Genomic DNA, 16,447 nt, shown 5'->3' on the forward strand with positions numbered 1-16,447 from the left:
ACACCTCACCCTGGCAGGCCCAATGCCACCCTCCAGGCCTTGCTGGGCCTTCTGGGTGCTGGTGAGAGCAGTGCCCAGGAGCTGATGCAGCTGCAGGGCTGCAGTGGGTGGCAATGGGTGTCACATCACCACTTCTTACAGAAAAAACAGTATTCCTGGCCCTATTCTCAATTTAAAACTTCCAGAGAATGCCTTTTAATACCTGGGGAAGCAGGATGGGTATGGGATTGTAAGGAGCAACTGGCAAGGCATGAGCTTGATAAGAAATAATGGGTATTTGGCACTTCTGTTTCCCACAGAATCACCTCTGAGCAAGAACTGATTGTTAAATCAGCCCCAGCAGGTTTATTCCACACTGGTTTAAAAACACCAGCAAGATTTCCTTTATTTATTTACTTATTTGCTTTACATTATTCTACCAGGCTCACCACACTTAGGGCAAAGCAGATTTTGCATATTGCTTCTGTGCAAATCCAGCACCTGGCCAGCAAGGAACTGAAAGGTGACACTGTGGACACCTGGGGCAGAGCTTACAGTGGGGACAGCAGCTTCAGGGGTACAAAACCCCAAACATGAAACATTCCAGCACCTTTGGGGTGCACCTTTTCTTTTTTTTTTCTTTTTTTTTTTTCCACAGCATGTCATTACCTTTCATGAAGAACCTGCAGGTGGGACGTGGCCTCACTTTTCTGTCGTTGGGGTCTTTCACTTCTCCTTCTTCCAAGTCATCATCCTGGAACAGACAGAGAAGCTGACATTTCACCTGCTGGGTTTTCCCTAGAGATTGACATTTCACAATAGGGTCAAATATCAGTCCCTGAAAACACACCCTGGAGCAAAACAAGAGAAAGGCACTATCAGGTTACCAAATAAATACCCCTGAGCAGCTCCCCAACCTGCTGCCAATTCCTCCTGGTCACTCACTGCAAGCACCTTGTGGTAGTTCCTGGATTCAGGTAATAACCCAGGACAGCCACCACACATCTGCACATCAAGCTCTGACTGCTTAATTACAGTAGCTAATTATTAAGTGCCTCCCCACAACGCTGGGCAACAATTCCAGGAATGAAAAGTCAGGGGTGCTTCTCCCAGCCTCCTCTGGCACCCACTTGTCACCTTCCCTGCCACTCCTCAGCTCCACACAGGGGCTGTGAATCAGCTGGGACAAAATTCCAACTTTATCCCCTGGCAAAGCAGAAATTCTGGGAGATGGAAGAGGCTGCTCCAAAGCTTCAGAACCACAGGGGATGAGGGTGAACTCACAGTCAGGAAACACCTTCAGAAGAAAGGTGCTGGAAGTCTAAAGTACCAGCCTTTGTTCTCCAGGGGGAAAAAACCCAATCAAACAAATATAATTTTCTCTGGCCTCCTTAGGCAGGATCTGAGAGGTCAAAAGGAGCTAAAAAGAGGTGGTGATGCAGGAGGCAAAGGCAAACACAACCAGAGAGCTGTCAGAGGTATCTGGCAAGGAAATCAGCAATTTCTCCTAACAGGCAGTCTTGGCCTTCCTTCCTTCTGCCTCTGTTTCCCCAGCACAGAATTTCCAGCACATGAAACCTCTGAAGAGGGAGCATTTGGTGGAGGCTTCCCTGAGCCTGGCAATTGCAGCAGCCCTGTGGCTGGCAGGGACAGCAGTTTTCTACATGGAAAAGATGAGGAAAGTTCTGTACTTTGATCAGTTTAGCAGCTGGAAAAGAGGAAAAAAACCATCACTGGGCTGCAGATAAACAAAAGGACAAACAGAGGGATGGGTTAACAGCCTCTTCTGCTGCATGCCCTGGTGGGAAATGCAAGGAGAGCTCTCCTGCACAAGAGCAGACTTTAAAAAGCTACATTTACATTCTAAATAAAATTTGCATTAATATTTCCTCCCCTCCAAGGCATAACTCTGCAAGCAGAATAAAATGCAGAGGTTTAAACAGCTCTCCCTCAGAGCTGGGGATGGCATTCAGTGCCATGTGAATGGTATAACCAGCTCCACTCTGCTCCTTTCAAAAGAACTGTGTGAAGTCTTTGCAAATGCTGTACTGGAACAAAAGGGAAAGTATTTATTTCTTGGGAGGTCTCCTTGGAACCAGGCAGCTGGGAACCCTGTTATAAGCTAATGTATGAAAACCAGAGTACAGATTCATCTTGTGCTTTGTAAGGATGGGACTCCCAAGAATGCCTGGGACTCCAAAGGAAAGCATTCATATTTTAATCAAGAAGCAGGCATGGAGTCAGGACTCCAGGATTTTTTTTCCCCCTCCCCTGTCTGGGCTAGCCCACAACACACTGAAATTCCTTCTAACTGAACCAGAAAGACACAAAACTTTGGGGAAAATCAAACAAAATCATCCCCCAGAATGGAGGCAAGGAAGAAAAATGATGTCACTTTAAGCCACAGAACTTTTGTCAAAGCATCACAAGAATAAAAACCACACAATATGCCACTTTTCATTTAAATAAATAAATAAATAAATTTTAAAATGAGGATGGTTTCTCCAGCAAGGGCCCAGGAGCTTCCTGAGCACACAGCCAGGTCAGCTACACAGCAGTGAGGACTGGAACCTAACACCATCTCCCAGGTCTGAATGTTTCCCTCCTTGACTGAGAAGCCCCACCAGTGACCCCCCAGTTTTCCAGCCTGGTCACCAGGACGTGTCACAACCCTGCCCTGACCTCCCCAGGCCATGCAGAAACACTTCTGACATGGACACCAAGAGCAGAGCCAGCAGGTGACTTCTCTGTGCAGTACTTTGCAATCCCACTGTTGGGATTCAGGGAATCCACCAGCCCAGGAACCCACAGGAGGGTTTCTGCTCTGCTGCTGGAATCACTCTCTCCTGTTTTCCTCTGGCTGTAAGAAGGAAATTATTAAATTGTACTAAACACAACTGCAGTGCTTCCTACCCAAAGACAAAGAGGGACAGAGAGTGCTGTTTGCCCTAACCACTAATGCCATGAAACCCAGTTCCTGATTTCTCTAACGAGCTGTGTTTGTTCTCAGCTGTGAATCAGCAGCTCCAGGGACTGCCCAGCCCTAAACACATCACTCAAACCACATGCAGGGGCTGCTTCCTGAGGCACTTTCCAGAAACCCCAGCACCTTCTGCTCCTCTTCCATGCACCCACAGCTCAACAAACAGCTCAGTGCCACACACCTGATGCCTCAAGCCCAGCAGCCACCCCCCAGCACCACCTTTCCTCAGGCTAAACTCAGGAGGCAGCTCATCAACACCTCACCCACAGCTACAGAATTTGCAGTCAGCACCATTCACAAGCCAGAAGAATTCCTTCATTAGAATAAATAAATAAATTAAAAACAGGAGGATGGTTTCTCCAGCAAGGGCCCAGGAGCTTCCTGAGCACACAGCAGTGAGGACTGGAACCTAACACCATCTCCCAGGTCTGAATGTTTCCCTCCTTGACTGAGAAGCCCCACCAGTGACCCCACAGTTTTCCAGCCTGGTCACCAGGACGTGTCACAAATCCCCTCTGATACTGGAGGGGAACAAAGCTTAGTTGTGACAGCTCTGACAATATCTGGCACCAAGATTTTCTACAGGACGTGGCAGCAGACACCTCAGTCATGAGGTTTAGGACTTGGTACAAAGTAGGGTCTTGCCTCCAAGGGAAAAATGTGGTCCTTGCAGCCTGGGGACACAGCTAACACAGATAATCACACCAAACATGGCAGTCTGAGAGCCAAACCCTTCTCAAACAGGAGGACAGGCCTCTGCCCACCTCCTACTTACATCAATTTCTCCATCATCAATCTCTCCATCATCTTCTTCTTTCTTCTTCTCCTTGAGGGGATCCTGGCCATCCTTTTCATCATCGCTTTTGCTGCTGGATTTTTTCTCCTCTTCGGGGGCATCGTCTCCTTTCTCCTCTTCCTCATCATCCTCACCAGCAGCTTTCTCCCCATCCTCCTCTGCAGCAGCAGCACTGGGTTCCTCGGGAACTTCCTCATCATAGTCCAACTCGTGCTCATCCAGCTCCCGGGTGACAGAGGAGGCTTCATCCCTGAGGTCATTGGTCCTGTCTTCCTCCTCTCCTTTGCGAGGCTGAGGGCTCTTCACTTCCCCTCTCTGCTCGTTGGCCTCAGACTCCTGAGATTTGGCTTCACTTAAACGGTCCTCCTCTTCATCAGAGTGGTTCTCCTCTTCCCCGTGACTCAGTCCCTTGGCTCCATCCTCCTCCTCCTCCTCCTCCTCCTCTCCCAGGACACTGCCTTGTCCACCCTCTCCATCCAGATCCCGTTCCGAGCCGCTCTCTTTCAGGACTTCATCGTCGGAAAGCTGCTGGTCCTCTTCCTCAGGAGAGCAGGGGTGTTGCTCAGGGCTGTCCATCAGTACCCAGTGGTCTGCAGGGGGTAGAGAACAACCCTGGTTAGCAGGAAGGAGCTGGGGAATGGAGGGGGGCTCCCCCCGAGCAGCCTGGACCCTTGTGTTTTACCTCCTAAGGAAGGAAACGGCGCTTGGGGTCACCGAGGTGGTTTCTGACACCACCTTCAAAGGGAAAACACAAGAGTTGTCCCAGACCAGGTGAGGATTGTTCATGGAAAACCACGGAGCTTGAGGTTGGGATCTCACACACCTAAGGGATGCACAAGCACCCCCACCAAACCACCACCAGAAAGCCCAAGGAATCCCTCAGCCCAGGCACAATCACCCGGGGCAATGGCTGAGCCGGGGTTCCGGGGGGGTTCTGGAATTCCAAGCACACAGCACCCACAAACTGGAGGCTCCTGGAGAGCCCAACTTCTGGTGATGCTGGAGAAACAGCCTGTGCACCTACAGCCCTGTCACACCACACCCAGAACAGAGAGGAAAGCACGGACAGTCTGGGTTTCATGAGAACTCCTGCGTTTTTAATCAGGCTTAATTCAGGCAGCGTGTGCACTGCCACCTCCTCTCTAATTCCTTTACACCTTCAAGATCCAAAATTCCAGCAGATCAACTTCCCAACTCTCTGCACCAGGCACTTCTGACAGCAGCTCAGGAGGAACACCTGCTGGGTATGAGTTACCAACCAGATGTGTGCTTGGAATCAGCATTATAAACGTGACAGAAAGGGACAAGATGTAAAGCAGGAAAAAAAAACAAAACAACCCCAACACCTACATCTGTTTATTCTACTCCATGAAACAAACAAAAAAAATCATGAATTACAGAACTGACCCAAAAAACTGGTTGAGCCATCTCTTACTAGGAAGATTACTCATTCTTATCAAGACAAAAGCTCTCAGTGATTAAAAAAAATCTTCCCCTTGGGCTGTGGCCTCGTGCTGCAGCACGTCCTTAGTCCTACAAACCCCAAGAGCACCTCCTGCCTCATCCCCTCCCCAAAACCAACACTGCTTCCCAGGATGAGGAAGGTGTCTCAGGTCTTCCAGCACCAAGCCAGCCCACTCTGAAGGAGATAAAAGCACCCAGTGCATTCCTCTGGGTGTATCAGGGGAACAGCTCAAGAGGGACAGTGGGTTTAGCCACCTTTCCAGGGGGTTAAATTCCCAGTTTCATGTGTAGGTGGCCATCAGACAGAAATGGAAAGCTAAAAACAAACCCAAAGCTTCCCAAAGCACATTTGGCACTGAAGAAAAGCCACAAGGTTACAAAGGAGCAAGACTCTGGTCACCTCAGTATGCATCATGCTTTACTCCTCCTAGCTACAAACCTCCCTGCAAGCACATTTACTGCTGGTGCAACAAAAACACAGCATAAATTACCAGGTTTTTTACTTACTAAGGTCCTAGGTCCTATAAATACAAGACTCTGGTAGCTCCTTTAAACACCTCCAGAAAGAAAAGCCCTTAACACCAGGAGCTCTGCACTACTTAACCTTTTCCTGACCCATCCTGTGCTCCTCCAGCTGGTTCTGCAGGGCCAAGGTTGTCACTTGCCACCAAAGAGCAAGGCCAGAGGGGGCAGGAGGCACCCCAGCAGACTGCCAGAGTGAACCCTTCACAGCATCTGAAACCCAAAACATTTTGGTAGTGAGAGAACCGTGGATGTCAGGGCTGAATCAGAGCAGGAGGGAACAAGCAGTGTCCCTGCTGAGTGTCCAGAGCCCAGCCCTGGGTGTCAGGACAGTGTGACAGCTCTGTCACCCGTGCTCCTCAGCTGCTTCTTCATACATTTTCCAGGAGCAGAGCTGTTGTATTTCTGGTGTGAACACTGCTGACCCCTCCTGCCTTCACCCCAGGGCAGACTTGATTAGCTGGGATTTGCAGCAAACTCTCCAGGTGAAAGTCACACAGGGGAAAATGCTGCTGGTGAGGAGATGGGAGGTCTGAGGGGAAGGAGCTGAGAACATTCCCCAAAAACAAAGCAGAAAAAGCACTCCTGGAAGCAGCACAAGCCTGGGAGTGCCCAACAACCTCCCTCCAAGTCCCCAGAGATCAGCTCATCAATAAGCACAGGGGTGATCTCAACACCCAAGAGGGCCCTGAGCAGAAGAGTCACATTTGGAGCTTCCTACCAGCTGCTCCTCTCCCTCTGCCCAGGTGCAGAGGTTGCCTCTTGTTCACCAAGTTCTGATTTTTACTGAGCAGTGAAAAAGCCAAATTAAAGACAGCAACTGCCTCCTGCTGATGGAGGCTCCTGGACAGTGAAACAAGATGGAATCTGGAACAAATTAGATGCTTGCTGAGTGTCTGAGAGAAGAGGTTGATGCTGAGTTGTTCATAAAGGTTTGAATAAAGCAGAGCAAGTTCCTAGCAGAGATTTTAATTGCCTGAGCAGTTCCAGTGTGTGTGTGTTTGTGCACATCCATCCTCTGGGTGTCTGGCAGGGGAAAGGTCAGCCTGGAGGGGCCAGGGGAAATGCAGGAGCTGTCAAGGACAGATGGATTCAGGAAATTTGTTTTCTGATTCCTTACAAATAAGCAGCACCCATGAAAAAAAAAAAAAAAAAAAAAAAAAAAAAAAAAGCATTTAAGTCAAGCAAATGCCTCTCTGCACCTGAGACCTTCAGAGGGATGGGGGGAGCAAATGTGAACCCTTTCCTACTGCCAGCTGAGGTGAGAAGTATAAAACATCCACCTCCACCAGCAGCTGTTAAAGCTGTTACAAAAAAATCCAGTGCATCCCTCAGTTACAGTCATTTCCTATTAATTTCCACAGGCAGGAATGAGAAGAAACACAATAAATGACAACCTGACTGAAAAAAAAAAAAAACAAAAAAATCCAGGTTTTGGTGTGTATTTCCCTGGATTCAACAGCTATTTTACCTTTGCCAAAAGCCCTTCCACTCTCCCTGGGGGAATTTCCCCCCCAGGCAATGCTGCAGAGCACAGAAAGCACCTCAGAGTCCCTCCACCACCTCTTCCACCAAATTATTTGGGTCAGAGTCCCAGTCCAACCAGTCTCCCAGCTCACCAGCAGGCACAGAAAGACAATCCAAACCCTACAAATCACATTTTGTGCTTCAACCTTCTGTGGAAGCATCCTCAGAGCAAACCCACGACCTGCAAAGGTAAAAGCAGGAAAAATACAGGGAAAGGGAAAGTGTCAGAGTGATGAGAGAACAGACTGGGATGGGAGGCATTTCCTGGAGTCATTTCAGACAAAAAAAGGAACTAATTCAGTGTTATGAAAGGCAGGAGTGCCCTGGTAAGGATTTTGTGAGTGCTCCAGCCACCCCAGATTACTTTCAAGCTCCAAAGGATTTATTCTTTGCATGGAAAGAAGTTTAACTCCAGTTTAAAGTCCACAGCCCAAGTGCTGTCTCAGAAGAATGTGCAAGTCACAGCTCATCCCAAATCTCCTGAATCCCTTTTCTGAAATGCTTTTGAGGTGTTTTTTTTTTGGGGGGGGGGGGCTGTTAGGGTGTTTTTACTCTCTTTAGTTACACGTACAGTAGGAAAAAACCTAAATAATAATGAAATGAGAAGATGGGAGTTTATCAAGCTGAGCAGCACTGACAGGCAAGTGACAGAGCAGGAACCTGCAGGTTCTTTATGAGCTTGGGATTGTTGTGCCTTAAAACCACTGCCAGTTTCTTACTGTCTTCAAAACCAGTTCTAAAAGCAAAAAAAAAAAAAAATCTTCTAAAGCTGCAGAGGAGATTGTTTGACTTTCAGCTCAGGATGCTGAGGCAAGAGCCAGGCATGCAGCCACACTTCTCACTTAGCAGAGTGTGATCTGCAGGTGTTTCAGGGCAGTTCAGGCACAGCTGCCCCAGGCCTGAGCTGCACAGCCCCTCCTGTTCCAAAACTGACTTGATTTAACACCAGGATGTCCCAGTATAGGTTGGGGGCTGAGCTGCTGGAGAGCAGTGTAGGTGAAAGAGACCTGGGGGTCCTGGTAGACAAGAAGATGCCCATGAGCCAGCAATGTGCCCTTGTGGCCAAGAAGGCCAATGGCATCCTGGGGTGCATTAGAAAGGGGGTGGTTAGTAGGTCAAGAGAGGTTCTCCTCCCCCTCTATTCTGCATTGGTGAGGCCACACCTGGAGTATTGTGTCCAGTTCTGGGCCCCTCAGTTCAAGAAGGACAGGGAAGTGCTTGAAAGAGTCCAGCGCAGAGCTACTGAGATGATTAAGGGAGTGGAACATCTCCCTTATGAGGAAAGGCTGAGGGAGCTGGGTCTCTTTAGTTTGGAGAAAAGGAGACTGAGGGGTGACCTCATCAATGTTTTCAAATATGTAAGGGGTGAGTGTCAGGGAGATGGAGTTAGGCTTTTCTCAGTGGTGACCAGTGATAGGACAAGGGGTAATGGGTGTAAATTGGAGCATAGGAGGTTCAAGTTGAATATCAGAAACAATTTTTTTACTGTAAGGGTGACAGAGCCCTGGAACAGGCTGCCCAGGGGGGTTGTGGAGTCTCCTTCACTGGAGACATTCAAAACCCACCTGGACACGTTCCTAGGGGATGTACTCTAGGGGGCCCTGCTCTGGCAGGGGGGGTTGGACTGGATGATCTTTTGAGGTCCCTTCCAACCCCTAAGATTCTATGATTCTATGATTCTATGATTCTGTGATTTGCCCAAAGTTTCTCAGATTCTCATTTTCTGCACGTCTGAAGCAGGTGAGGCCAGGTCAGTCAGCCTCAGCAGGTCAGGGCAGCCTCTCCACTGAGAGGCCTGGGAGGAAATGTGATGATCAAGTGCACTTTTAGCCACAATTGTGTCTTTTGTGTCACCTGAGCGTGCCCCAAGGGGCTGGAAGCCCCTGAAAAGCAGCTCATGGGTTCTCACATGGAAAAAGATGGAGGCAGCCAAACCTTCCAGTGATCCCAGCTGCAGCAAGCACACATCATCATTTGTGAGGAGAGGCTGAGGGAGCTGGGGGTGTTGAGGCTGGAGAAGAGGAGGCTCAGGGGAGACCTCATCACTCTCTCCAACTCCCTGAAAGGAGGTTGGAGCCAGGGGGGGGTCAGGCAGATATCAGTAGGATAAGAGGGCACAGACTAAAGAATTTTTTCCTAATATCCAACCTAAACCTCCCCTGGCAGAGCTGAAGCTCTGCCAGGGGAGGTTTAGGTTGGATATTAGGAAAGGATTCTTTGCAGAGAGGGTGATCAGACACTGGAATGGGCTGCCCAGGGAAGGGGTGGATTCTCCATCCCTGGAGATATTTCCAAAGAGCCTGGATGTGGCACTCAGTGCCATGGGCTGGGAACCACGGGGGGAGTGGAGCCTCCTCCTGAGCCTCCTCTTCTCCAGCCTCAACACCCCCAGCTCCCTCAGCCTCTCCTCATAGGATCTGTGCTGGATCCCTTCACCAGCCCAGTTGCCTCCTTTGGACCTGCTCCAGCACCTCAAGCTCCTTCCTGAGCTGAGGGGCCCAGAACTGGACACAGGACTCAAGCTGTGGCCTCCCCAGGGCTGAGCACAGGGGCAGAATCCCTTCCCTGGACCTGCTGGCCACGCTGTTCCTGAGCCAGCCCAGGATGCCATTGGCCTTCTTGGCCACCTGGGCACACTGCTGCCTCCTCTTCAGCTTCCTGGCAATCCAGACTCCCAGCTCCCTCTCTGTCTGGCTGCTCTCCCTGATTTGTAACATAAATACTCCTGGCAGCCCCTGACTTCCACTCACCCAACCCCCTCCCTCCAAGGCTGAGCCTTTGGTGCTGCCACAAAAAGGGTTTTGGAAGTGGGTGTGGAACACACCATCCCCTGGGGCAGGGATGGGACCCCAGAGTTCCAGGGGTTCCAGGAAACTGGGGCCTGGCACAGCCATCAGCTACAGTCTGGAAATCCTACAAATCATCAGCCAGGTGAGAAGAACCCAGCATGAACCTCTGCAGCCCCCCTAGCAGAGACCCTGCAGCCCCTCACCAGGAAAGGAGGAAAAGAATCTCCTTGCTTGAGGCAGAAAGGAGATTAAAAAAAAAAGAAAAAAAAAGGATTACAAACAGCTTGGTGCAAAATGAAAAGGTTTTCATTAAGCAGAGACATGAAACCCTGAGGTTAATGCAGAAGGGAAAAGTTCTGGAGTGTGGCCTGAGTGAAACCATGAGGAGGGGTGAAGAACAATGAGTGGGACACAGTGGTGAGGGAGAAACAACCCCAAAAAGGTTTGAGGAAGAAAGAACCAGAAAAAAAGCAACAAAGAGAAAGAATGGGGGTGGGAAACCATGGAAGAGAAGGAAGAATGGGAAGGAAATAACATCCCTTGTGATCCAGGGCAGGAGCATCACAGAAAAGATGTGGAGAACCCAAGCAGAGCACCCAGCCCTTTGCTCTGAAGGGAGCTTGGTCATTAACAGGATTAATTAACCAAAACACACCCTTATCTGCCAGCCTGGGACAAGCACTGGCTTTGAAGCTGCAGAGCAAACTCCCAATTACCTGGCAGCTGCCAGGAGAGCTCTGGGTGCTGAGAACCTGAGCTGCCTTTTGGGTTTAATTGCAGAGCAGTGCTGGGTGACAGCCACTTCCAGCTGGTTCAGAGGGGAACTCAGAGCTCTGCCCCAGAGTTTGTTTCCCCAGAGAAACTGATTTCCCTGGTCCTGGGCAAATGCTGACTGGGAATTATTGGCAGAAAACCAGGAGGGGCTGCTCCTGCCTTCTGTAGGATTTGCAAATAAAACCCCCCAGGAGTCTGTCCCTGCTCAGACAGCTGGGTCTGATGCAAGAGAGCTGATTCCATTCCTCTCATCCACACAAACCCTGGGAAAACCCCAAACCTTGGAGGTGCTGCCCTTGCTCCAGCCAAGGGAGGTGCCAGGAGTTGTGTCAGGAGGGCAGGGAAAGGGAATTCTGTCAGTGGGGATGCTGGGAGGGGAGCTCAGAGAGGACACAACCCCACCCAGGGGGCTCCCAGGGGGGGAATTTTCCCCACCTGGAGCAGTGAACCAGGGGTGATGCCCCCACCCAGCCCAGAATGGCCCCCCCAGGGACGAGGCACCCACCCCCTCGGGGCAGGAGGGACCTTTGGGTGCAGGTTGGTGGGTGCTGATGCTCCCCCCTTACCTCACGGGGCCTCCTCCAGGCTGTCTGAGGGCCTCCTGCTGTGCCCCCCGGGCCGAGGCTGCCGGAGCTCTGCCTGGGAGGGGGACGGGAGGGGGCACAGTCACACCCTGCCCGCAGCCCCCCCCAGCCCATCCCCTTCCCTACCACAGCCCCTCTCCCCCAGCGTCCCCCCCAATAAAGCTGCACCCCCTCCCCACCTTCCCCAGTCCCCCCAACACTTACAACCCCCCCACCCCCCCCATCCTCACTCCCCCCTCGGGGCTGCCCCCCCCCCCTCTTTCCCTCCCATCCCCCCCCCATTCTCCCCCAGGGTCACCCCCCCTTCCCCAGCACCCCCTTTCCCCTCCTGCCCCCCGCTCCCCCACCCCCCCCCACAGGGATGCTCCCCCCTTCCCCCCCCGCCCCGTGGCCTCTGTGTCGTCCCCCCCCCCCCCCGCCCATCCCCCGGTTCCGCCTCCTTCCCCGGCGCTAGGCCGCCGCGGGTGGGGGCCCTGGGGGGTGAGGTGCTCACCGGGGAGGGGCAGGGGAAAGGGGGAGAGGGGGGGGGGGGGATGCTGAGCGGCGGCGGCAGCGAAGGGGAAGGGAAGGGCCGGGCCGGGGCCTTCACTCGCGGCGGCGGCGGCGGCGCAGGGCGGCCATGACGTGACGTCATCCACGCGCGACGGCGCCGGGGCCGCTGCGGGGGAGGGGAGGGAGGGGCGGGGTCGCGCGCCGGGGCTCGGCTTCCCGCGCGCCGCCGCCACGCGCCGCGTCTTAAAGGGACCGCGCGTGGAAATGGATCGGGACGGGAAAGGGGGGGGGGGGGTGCACGGGTGGGCGTGTACAGCCCCTGCGTGGGCCGAGGGGGGTGCAGAGAGAAGGGGGGGGCACACAAGGAGTCGTGGAATGGTTTAAAGGGACCTTAAAGCCCCCCCATTCCCACCCCTGCCATGCCCAGGGACCCCTCCCCCAGCCCAGGGTGCTCCAAGCCCCATCCAACCTGGGCTGAGACACTGCCAGGGATGGGGCAGCCACAGCTTCTCTGGGAAACCTGGGGCTCAGCACCCTCAAATCAGCATTGTCAGGGTTGGAAGGGACCTTAAGGATCATCCAGTCCCACCCCCCTGCCATGCCCAGGGACCCCTCCCATTAGGTTGTTCCAAGCCCCATCCAGCCTGGACCTGGACGCTGCCAGGGATCATAGAAACCTGGAATGGGCTGGGTTGGAAGGGACCTCAGAGCTCATCAAGTCCAACCCTTGCTCCACTCCCCCCGTGGTTCCCAGCCCATGGCACTGAGTGCCACATCCAGGCTCTTTTGAAATATCTCCAGGGATGGAGAATCCACCCCTTCCCTGGGCAGCCCATTCCAATGGCTGATCACCCTCTCCAGAAAGAAATTCTTTCTAATGTCCAACCTAAACCTCCCCTGGCACAACTTGAGACCTCTTGTGCCCTCTTGTCTTGCTGAGAGTTGCCTGGGATGGGGCAGCCACAGCTTCTCTGGGCAACCTGGGGCTCAGCACCCCCAAATCATTGCATTTGTCAGGGTTGGAAGAGACCTTAAGGATCACTCAGTCCAACTCCCTGCATGCCCAGGGACCCCTCCCACAGCCCAGGCTGCTCCAAGCCCCATCCAACCCAGCCTTAAAACCTTCCAGGGATGGGGCTTCCACCCCCTCTCTGGGCAACCTGTGCCAGGGGCTCAACACTCAGCATGAGGAACTTTATCCTGACCTCCAGTCTGAGTCTCTCCAGTTTGAATCCATCCCCTCAGCTCCTACTGCTACCCGAGATCATTAAAAATAGAATTTCTTCCTCATCTCCAACCTCAATCTCCCCTTTCTCTTCAAGTTTTAACCCATTTATTTCCCTTCTCCTCTCCCTACCCCCCCGTGTCCAAAGCCCTCCCCCAGCTTTCTTGGAGCCCCTTCAGATATTGGGAGGTTGCTCTGAGCTCACCTGGGAGCCTCCTCTTCTCCAGGCTGAACAACCCCAATCCCTCAGCCTGGCTTCCCAGGGAGCTGCTCAGCCCTCCCAGCATTTCAGTGGCTCCTCTGGACACCTTCCAGGAGCTCTGTGTCCTTCTGGTGTTGGGGACTCCAGAACTGGGCACAGAGCTCCAGGAGGGGTCTCAGCAGAGCAGAACAGGGGAATCCCCTCCCTCGTCCGTCTGTCTGTCTGTGCTCTGCACACACGTGTGCACACGTGGGGGTGATGCACACGCGGGGACGTGCAAGCCTAGGAAAGGAGGGGGAACACGAGTGATGGGGGTTAAACACACAGAGAGACACACAGACACAGACAGACCCATGGGACACCCCGTGCACACGGGATGCGCGCTGCACTGGGAGGGGGTTACTGGGAGCACTGGGAGGGGGTGGCCCCGCCCCTTGTGCCCACAGCCAGGAGGGGATTGGCTGAGATAGGGGGTGTGGGGCTGGGTGGGCGGGGTTTTGGGGTGACAGGTATATAAGGGGAGGTGGGGCTGGGGAGGGGGGGTACCCACGCAGGATCCTGTGGGGAGGTGGTGGGGTCTGCTGGAGGTGAGTGGGGAGGATGGAGAAGGGGGTCACATCCATAGGAGTATCCCGTGGAGAGATGGGGGGGGATAGGGATGTGGGATGGAGAGGGAGTTCACATCCATAGGAGTGTCCCCTGGGAAGATTGGGATGTGTTATGGAGGGATGTGGAGATGGAGACATAGGGGGACATAGGGATATGGGATGGAGAGGTGATCCACACCCATAGGAGTTCCCTCTGGAGAGATCTGGAGATGTCTGATGGAGAGATGTGGGGATGGAGATGAGGATGTGGGATGGAGATGAGGATGTGAGGATGGGGTTGAGGATGTGAGGATGGGGTTGAGGATGTGAGGATGGGGTTGAGGATGTGAGGATGGAGATGAGGGTGTGAGGATGGAGATGAGGGTGTGAGGATGGAGATGAGGGTGTGAGGATGGAGATGAGGATGTGAGGATGGAGATCAGGATGTGAGGATGGAGATCAGGATGTGAGGATGAAGATGAGGATGTGGGATGGAGATCAGGTCCCCATCCAGAGCAGTCTCCCCTCCGCAGCCCCAGTGTTGGGGTTGCCACCCTGGTTACCCCTGTCTCCCCGAGCCCCCCGAGGGGCCGTGGGTGCGGGGCCAGCCCCTGCCCGTGTCTCACCCTTGCTCCAGCGCTGACTCAGTGTCCCCAGGCGATGCTTTGCGCAAGAGCCCCGCTGGCAAGCAGCCCCTGCCCGGGGGCCACCACCAGCCCTGTCCCGGCCAAAGGGCGGGCACACCCCCCGTAAAGGCAGCCGTGCTGGGGGGGCCGGGCTCATTCCCGGGGGCTGGAGCCGAGTGCAGGAGGTGCCGGTGGGAAGGGCTCTCCTGAAGCTGGGGAAAAGCTGGAGAGCGGCGGGGCTGAACCCTTCTCCCCCAGCAGGTTGCTCCTTGGGAAGATGGATTATGCCAAGTCCCTCAGCCAGCGCCTGGCTGCTCCTGTCACCAAGTAAGTGGGGGGTGTCACAGCCCTCCCTGCTTTGGCAGCTTTGGGGCTTCCAAATGGACACTCTGCTCCCCACCGAGACCTGGGGTGGGTCTGTGTGTGTGTGTGTGTGTGTGTGTGTGTGTGTGTGTGCGTGTGTGTGTTTGTGTGTGTGTGTGTGTGTGTATGTGTGTGTGTGTGTGTGTGTGTGTGTGTGTGAGTGAGCGTGGCTGGCAGAGGGTCTCAGCTCCCCTTTTTCCTTCCATCCCACCTCCAGATGTGTCTCAGTCAGTGCCTCCATGACCCAGCAGCTCCTGGCCAGCCCAGCCCCACGGCCACGACCCTTCCGTGTGGTCAACTGGGACCGCAGCCTGCGCAAGGGGGTGATGGCCCCCAGCCTCGCCGAGCTGCTCTGCCAGGTCAGCTGGGGGAGGGGGCTTGTTGCCCACCTGAGCGGGTGGGTGGTGGGCTGTCCCCTCACCCCCAGCACCCCCTGCAGGCCCAGAGTGCTCTGATGGCCCCGGACCCCATCTCACTGGTGCTGGAGGAGGACGGCACCGCCGTGGAGACCGAGGCGTTTTTCCGGACGCTGGAGGAAGGGACGGTGGTGATGGCCCTGAGCAAAGGGCAGACCTGGGCTGCCTCCAAGGTGGGTGCAGGGGGTTGCGTGCCCCACCTGGGCTGTCCCACCTGTCCCATCCTCCTGGGACCAACGGGGAGCTCACAGAATCATTCTGGTTGGAAAGGGCATCGAGTCCGACCATCACCCCTAACTCGACCAAGGGCTGAGAGGTGGGAGGGTGGGTGACCCCGGTGGTCCCGCTCTCCCCTAGACGCCTGGCTACCAGCTGAGCCTGTCCCGTAAGCCCCCTCGGAGGATCGACGTGGCCTGTGTCACCTTCGATCTCTACAAGACCCACCCACGGGATCTGGGCTGCCTCAACATCAAAGCCACCCTCTATGGCACCTACAGCTTGTCCTACGACCTGCGCTGCTCCGGGGCCAAGAAGGTCATGAAGTGAGTCCTGGGGGAACCACCCCCTCCTGTCTGCTCCCCTCCAACCTCCGAGGGGGGTGCAGGGAGAGATTCTCACCCCTTCCTCCCTCCCTGCCCAGGGAAGCTCTGCGCTGGGTGCTCTTCACCATGCAGGCCACTGGCCACGTCCTCCTCGGCACCTCCTGCTACATGCAGGAGCTCCTGGATGCCACCGAGGAGCCCAAGGAGCCGGGGAGCAGCCCCCCACTTCCCAGCCTTCTGCCCTGCAGCCTCCCACCCCTGCCCCGCAGGAAGATGCTGCAGTGAGGGCTGCCCCCCACCCTCTGCATCCCCCCCACCCCTCAATCTCTTGGGGGTCCCAGCACCCCACTATAGGTCAATGCCTTGGGGAGGGGGGAGAAGCTGCTGGGCACTGTGCTGCTGGCTGGAGGTGCCCAGCTCTGCCCTGCACCCCCCACTACTCTGTATATATCAATATATATTTATTTAAGTCCAGTTCTGCTCAGCCCAGCTGCCTCTTGCCTCCTTTTGGCTGGGAGGGTGGGGGGGTTGGGGGGGTTGGCCAATAGCCCAGTTTGGCAAGCTGGGGGTGTGATG

At 54.3% G+C, this 16,447-nt stretch overlaps 2 protein-coding genes across 9 annotated transcripts in view; one reads left to right on the top strand and one right to left on the bottom strand.

Moving 5' to 3' along the window:
• ZC3H18 (zinc finger CCCH-type containing 18) overlaps window positions 1-11,930 on the bottom strand; it is a 45,138-nt gene extending 33,208 nt beyond the window's left edge. For 5 of the 6 annotated variants that reach the window (XM_071756543.1, XM_071756542.1, XM_071756541.1 and 2 more), the window contains exons 1-3: window positions 11,401-11,525; window positions 3,738-4,348; window positions 649-733 (exon numbers count right to left, since the gene is read on the bottom strand). In XM_071756543.1, the coding sequence (XP_071612644.1) occupies window positions 649-733; window positions 3,738-4,334 (682 nt within the window). In that variant the 5' untranslated portion in view covers window positions 4,335-4,348; window positions 11,401-11,525. Of the gene's footprint in view, window positions 1-648; window positions 734-3,737; window positions 4,349-11,400; window positions 11,526-11,911 lie in introns of those variants that run through there. The other variant, XM_071756538.1, reaches the window with a different exon arrangement.
• Window positions 11,931-13,858: 1,928 nt separating this feature from the next.
• On the top strand, window positions 13,859-16,360 carry CIDEC (cell death inducing DFFA like effector c). 3 transcript variants are annotated; one of them, XM_071756545.1, is made up of 6 exons: window positions 13,859-13,924; window positions 14,812-14,877; window positions 15,131-15,272; window positions 15,353-15,502; window positions 15,687-15,871; window positions 15,970-16,360. In XM_071756545.1, exons 2-6 carry the CDS (start codon window positions 14,828-14,830, stop codon window positions 16,154-16,156), a joined length of 714 nt encoding a protein of 237 aa, XP_071612646.1. In that variant the 5' UTR covers window positions 13,859-13,924; window positions 14,812-14,827; the 3' UTR covers window positions 16,157-16,360. The 3 variants fall into 3 exon arrangements, with proteins under 3 accessions (XP_071612646.1, XP_071612647.1, XP_071612645.1); XM_071756546.1 differs by lacking the exon at window positions 13,859-13,924 and adding an exon at window positions 14,650-14,735; XM_071756544.1 differs by lacking the exon at window positions 13,859-13,924 and having other exon boundaries at window positions 14,699-14,877.
• Window positions 16,361-16,447: the final 87 nt, after the last annotated feature.

This window comes from Heliangelus exortis, chromosome 13 (genome assembly GCF_036169615.1).
Source record: "Heliangelus exortis chromosome 13, bHelExo1.hap1, whole genome shotgun sequence".
Taxonomy (NCBI): Eukaryota; Metazoa; Chordata; class Aves; order Apodiformes; family Trochilidae; genus Heliangelus; species Heliangelus exortis.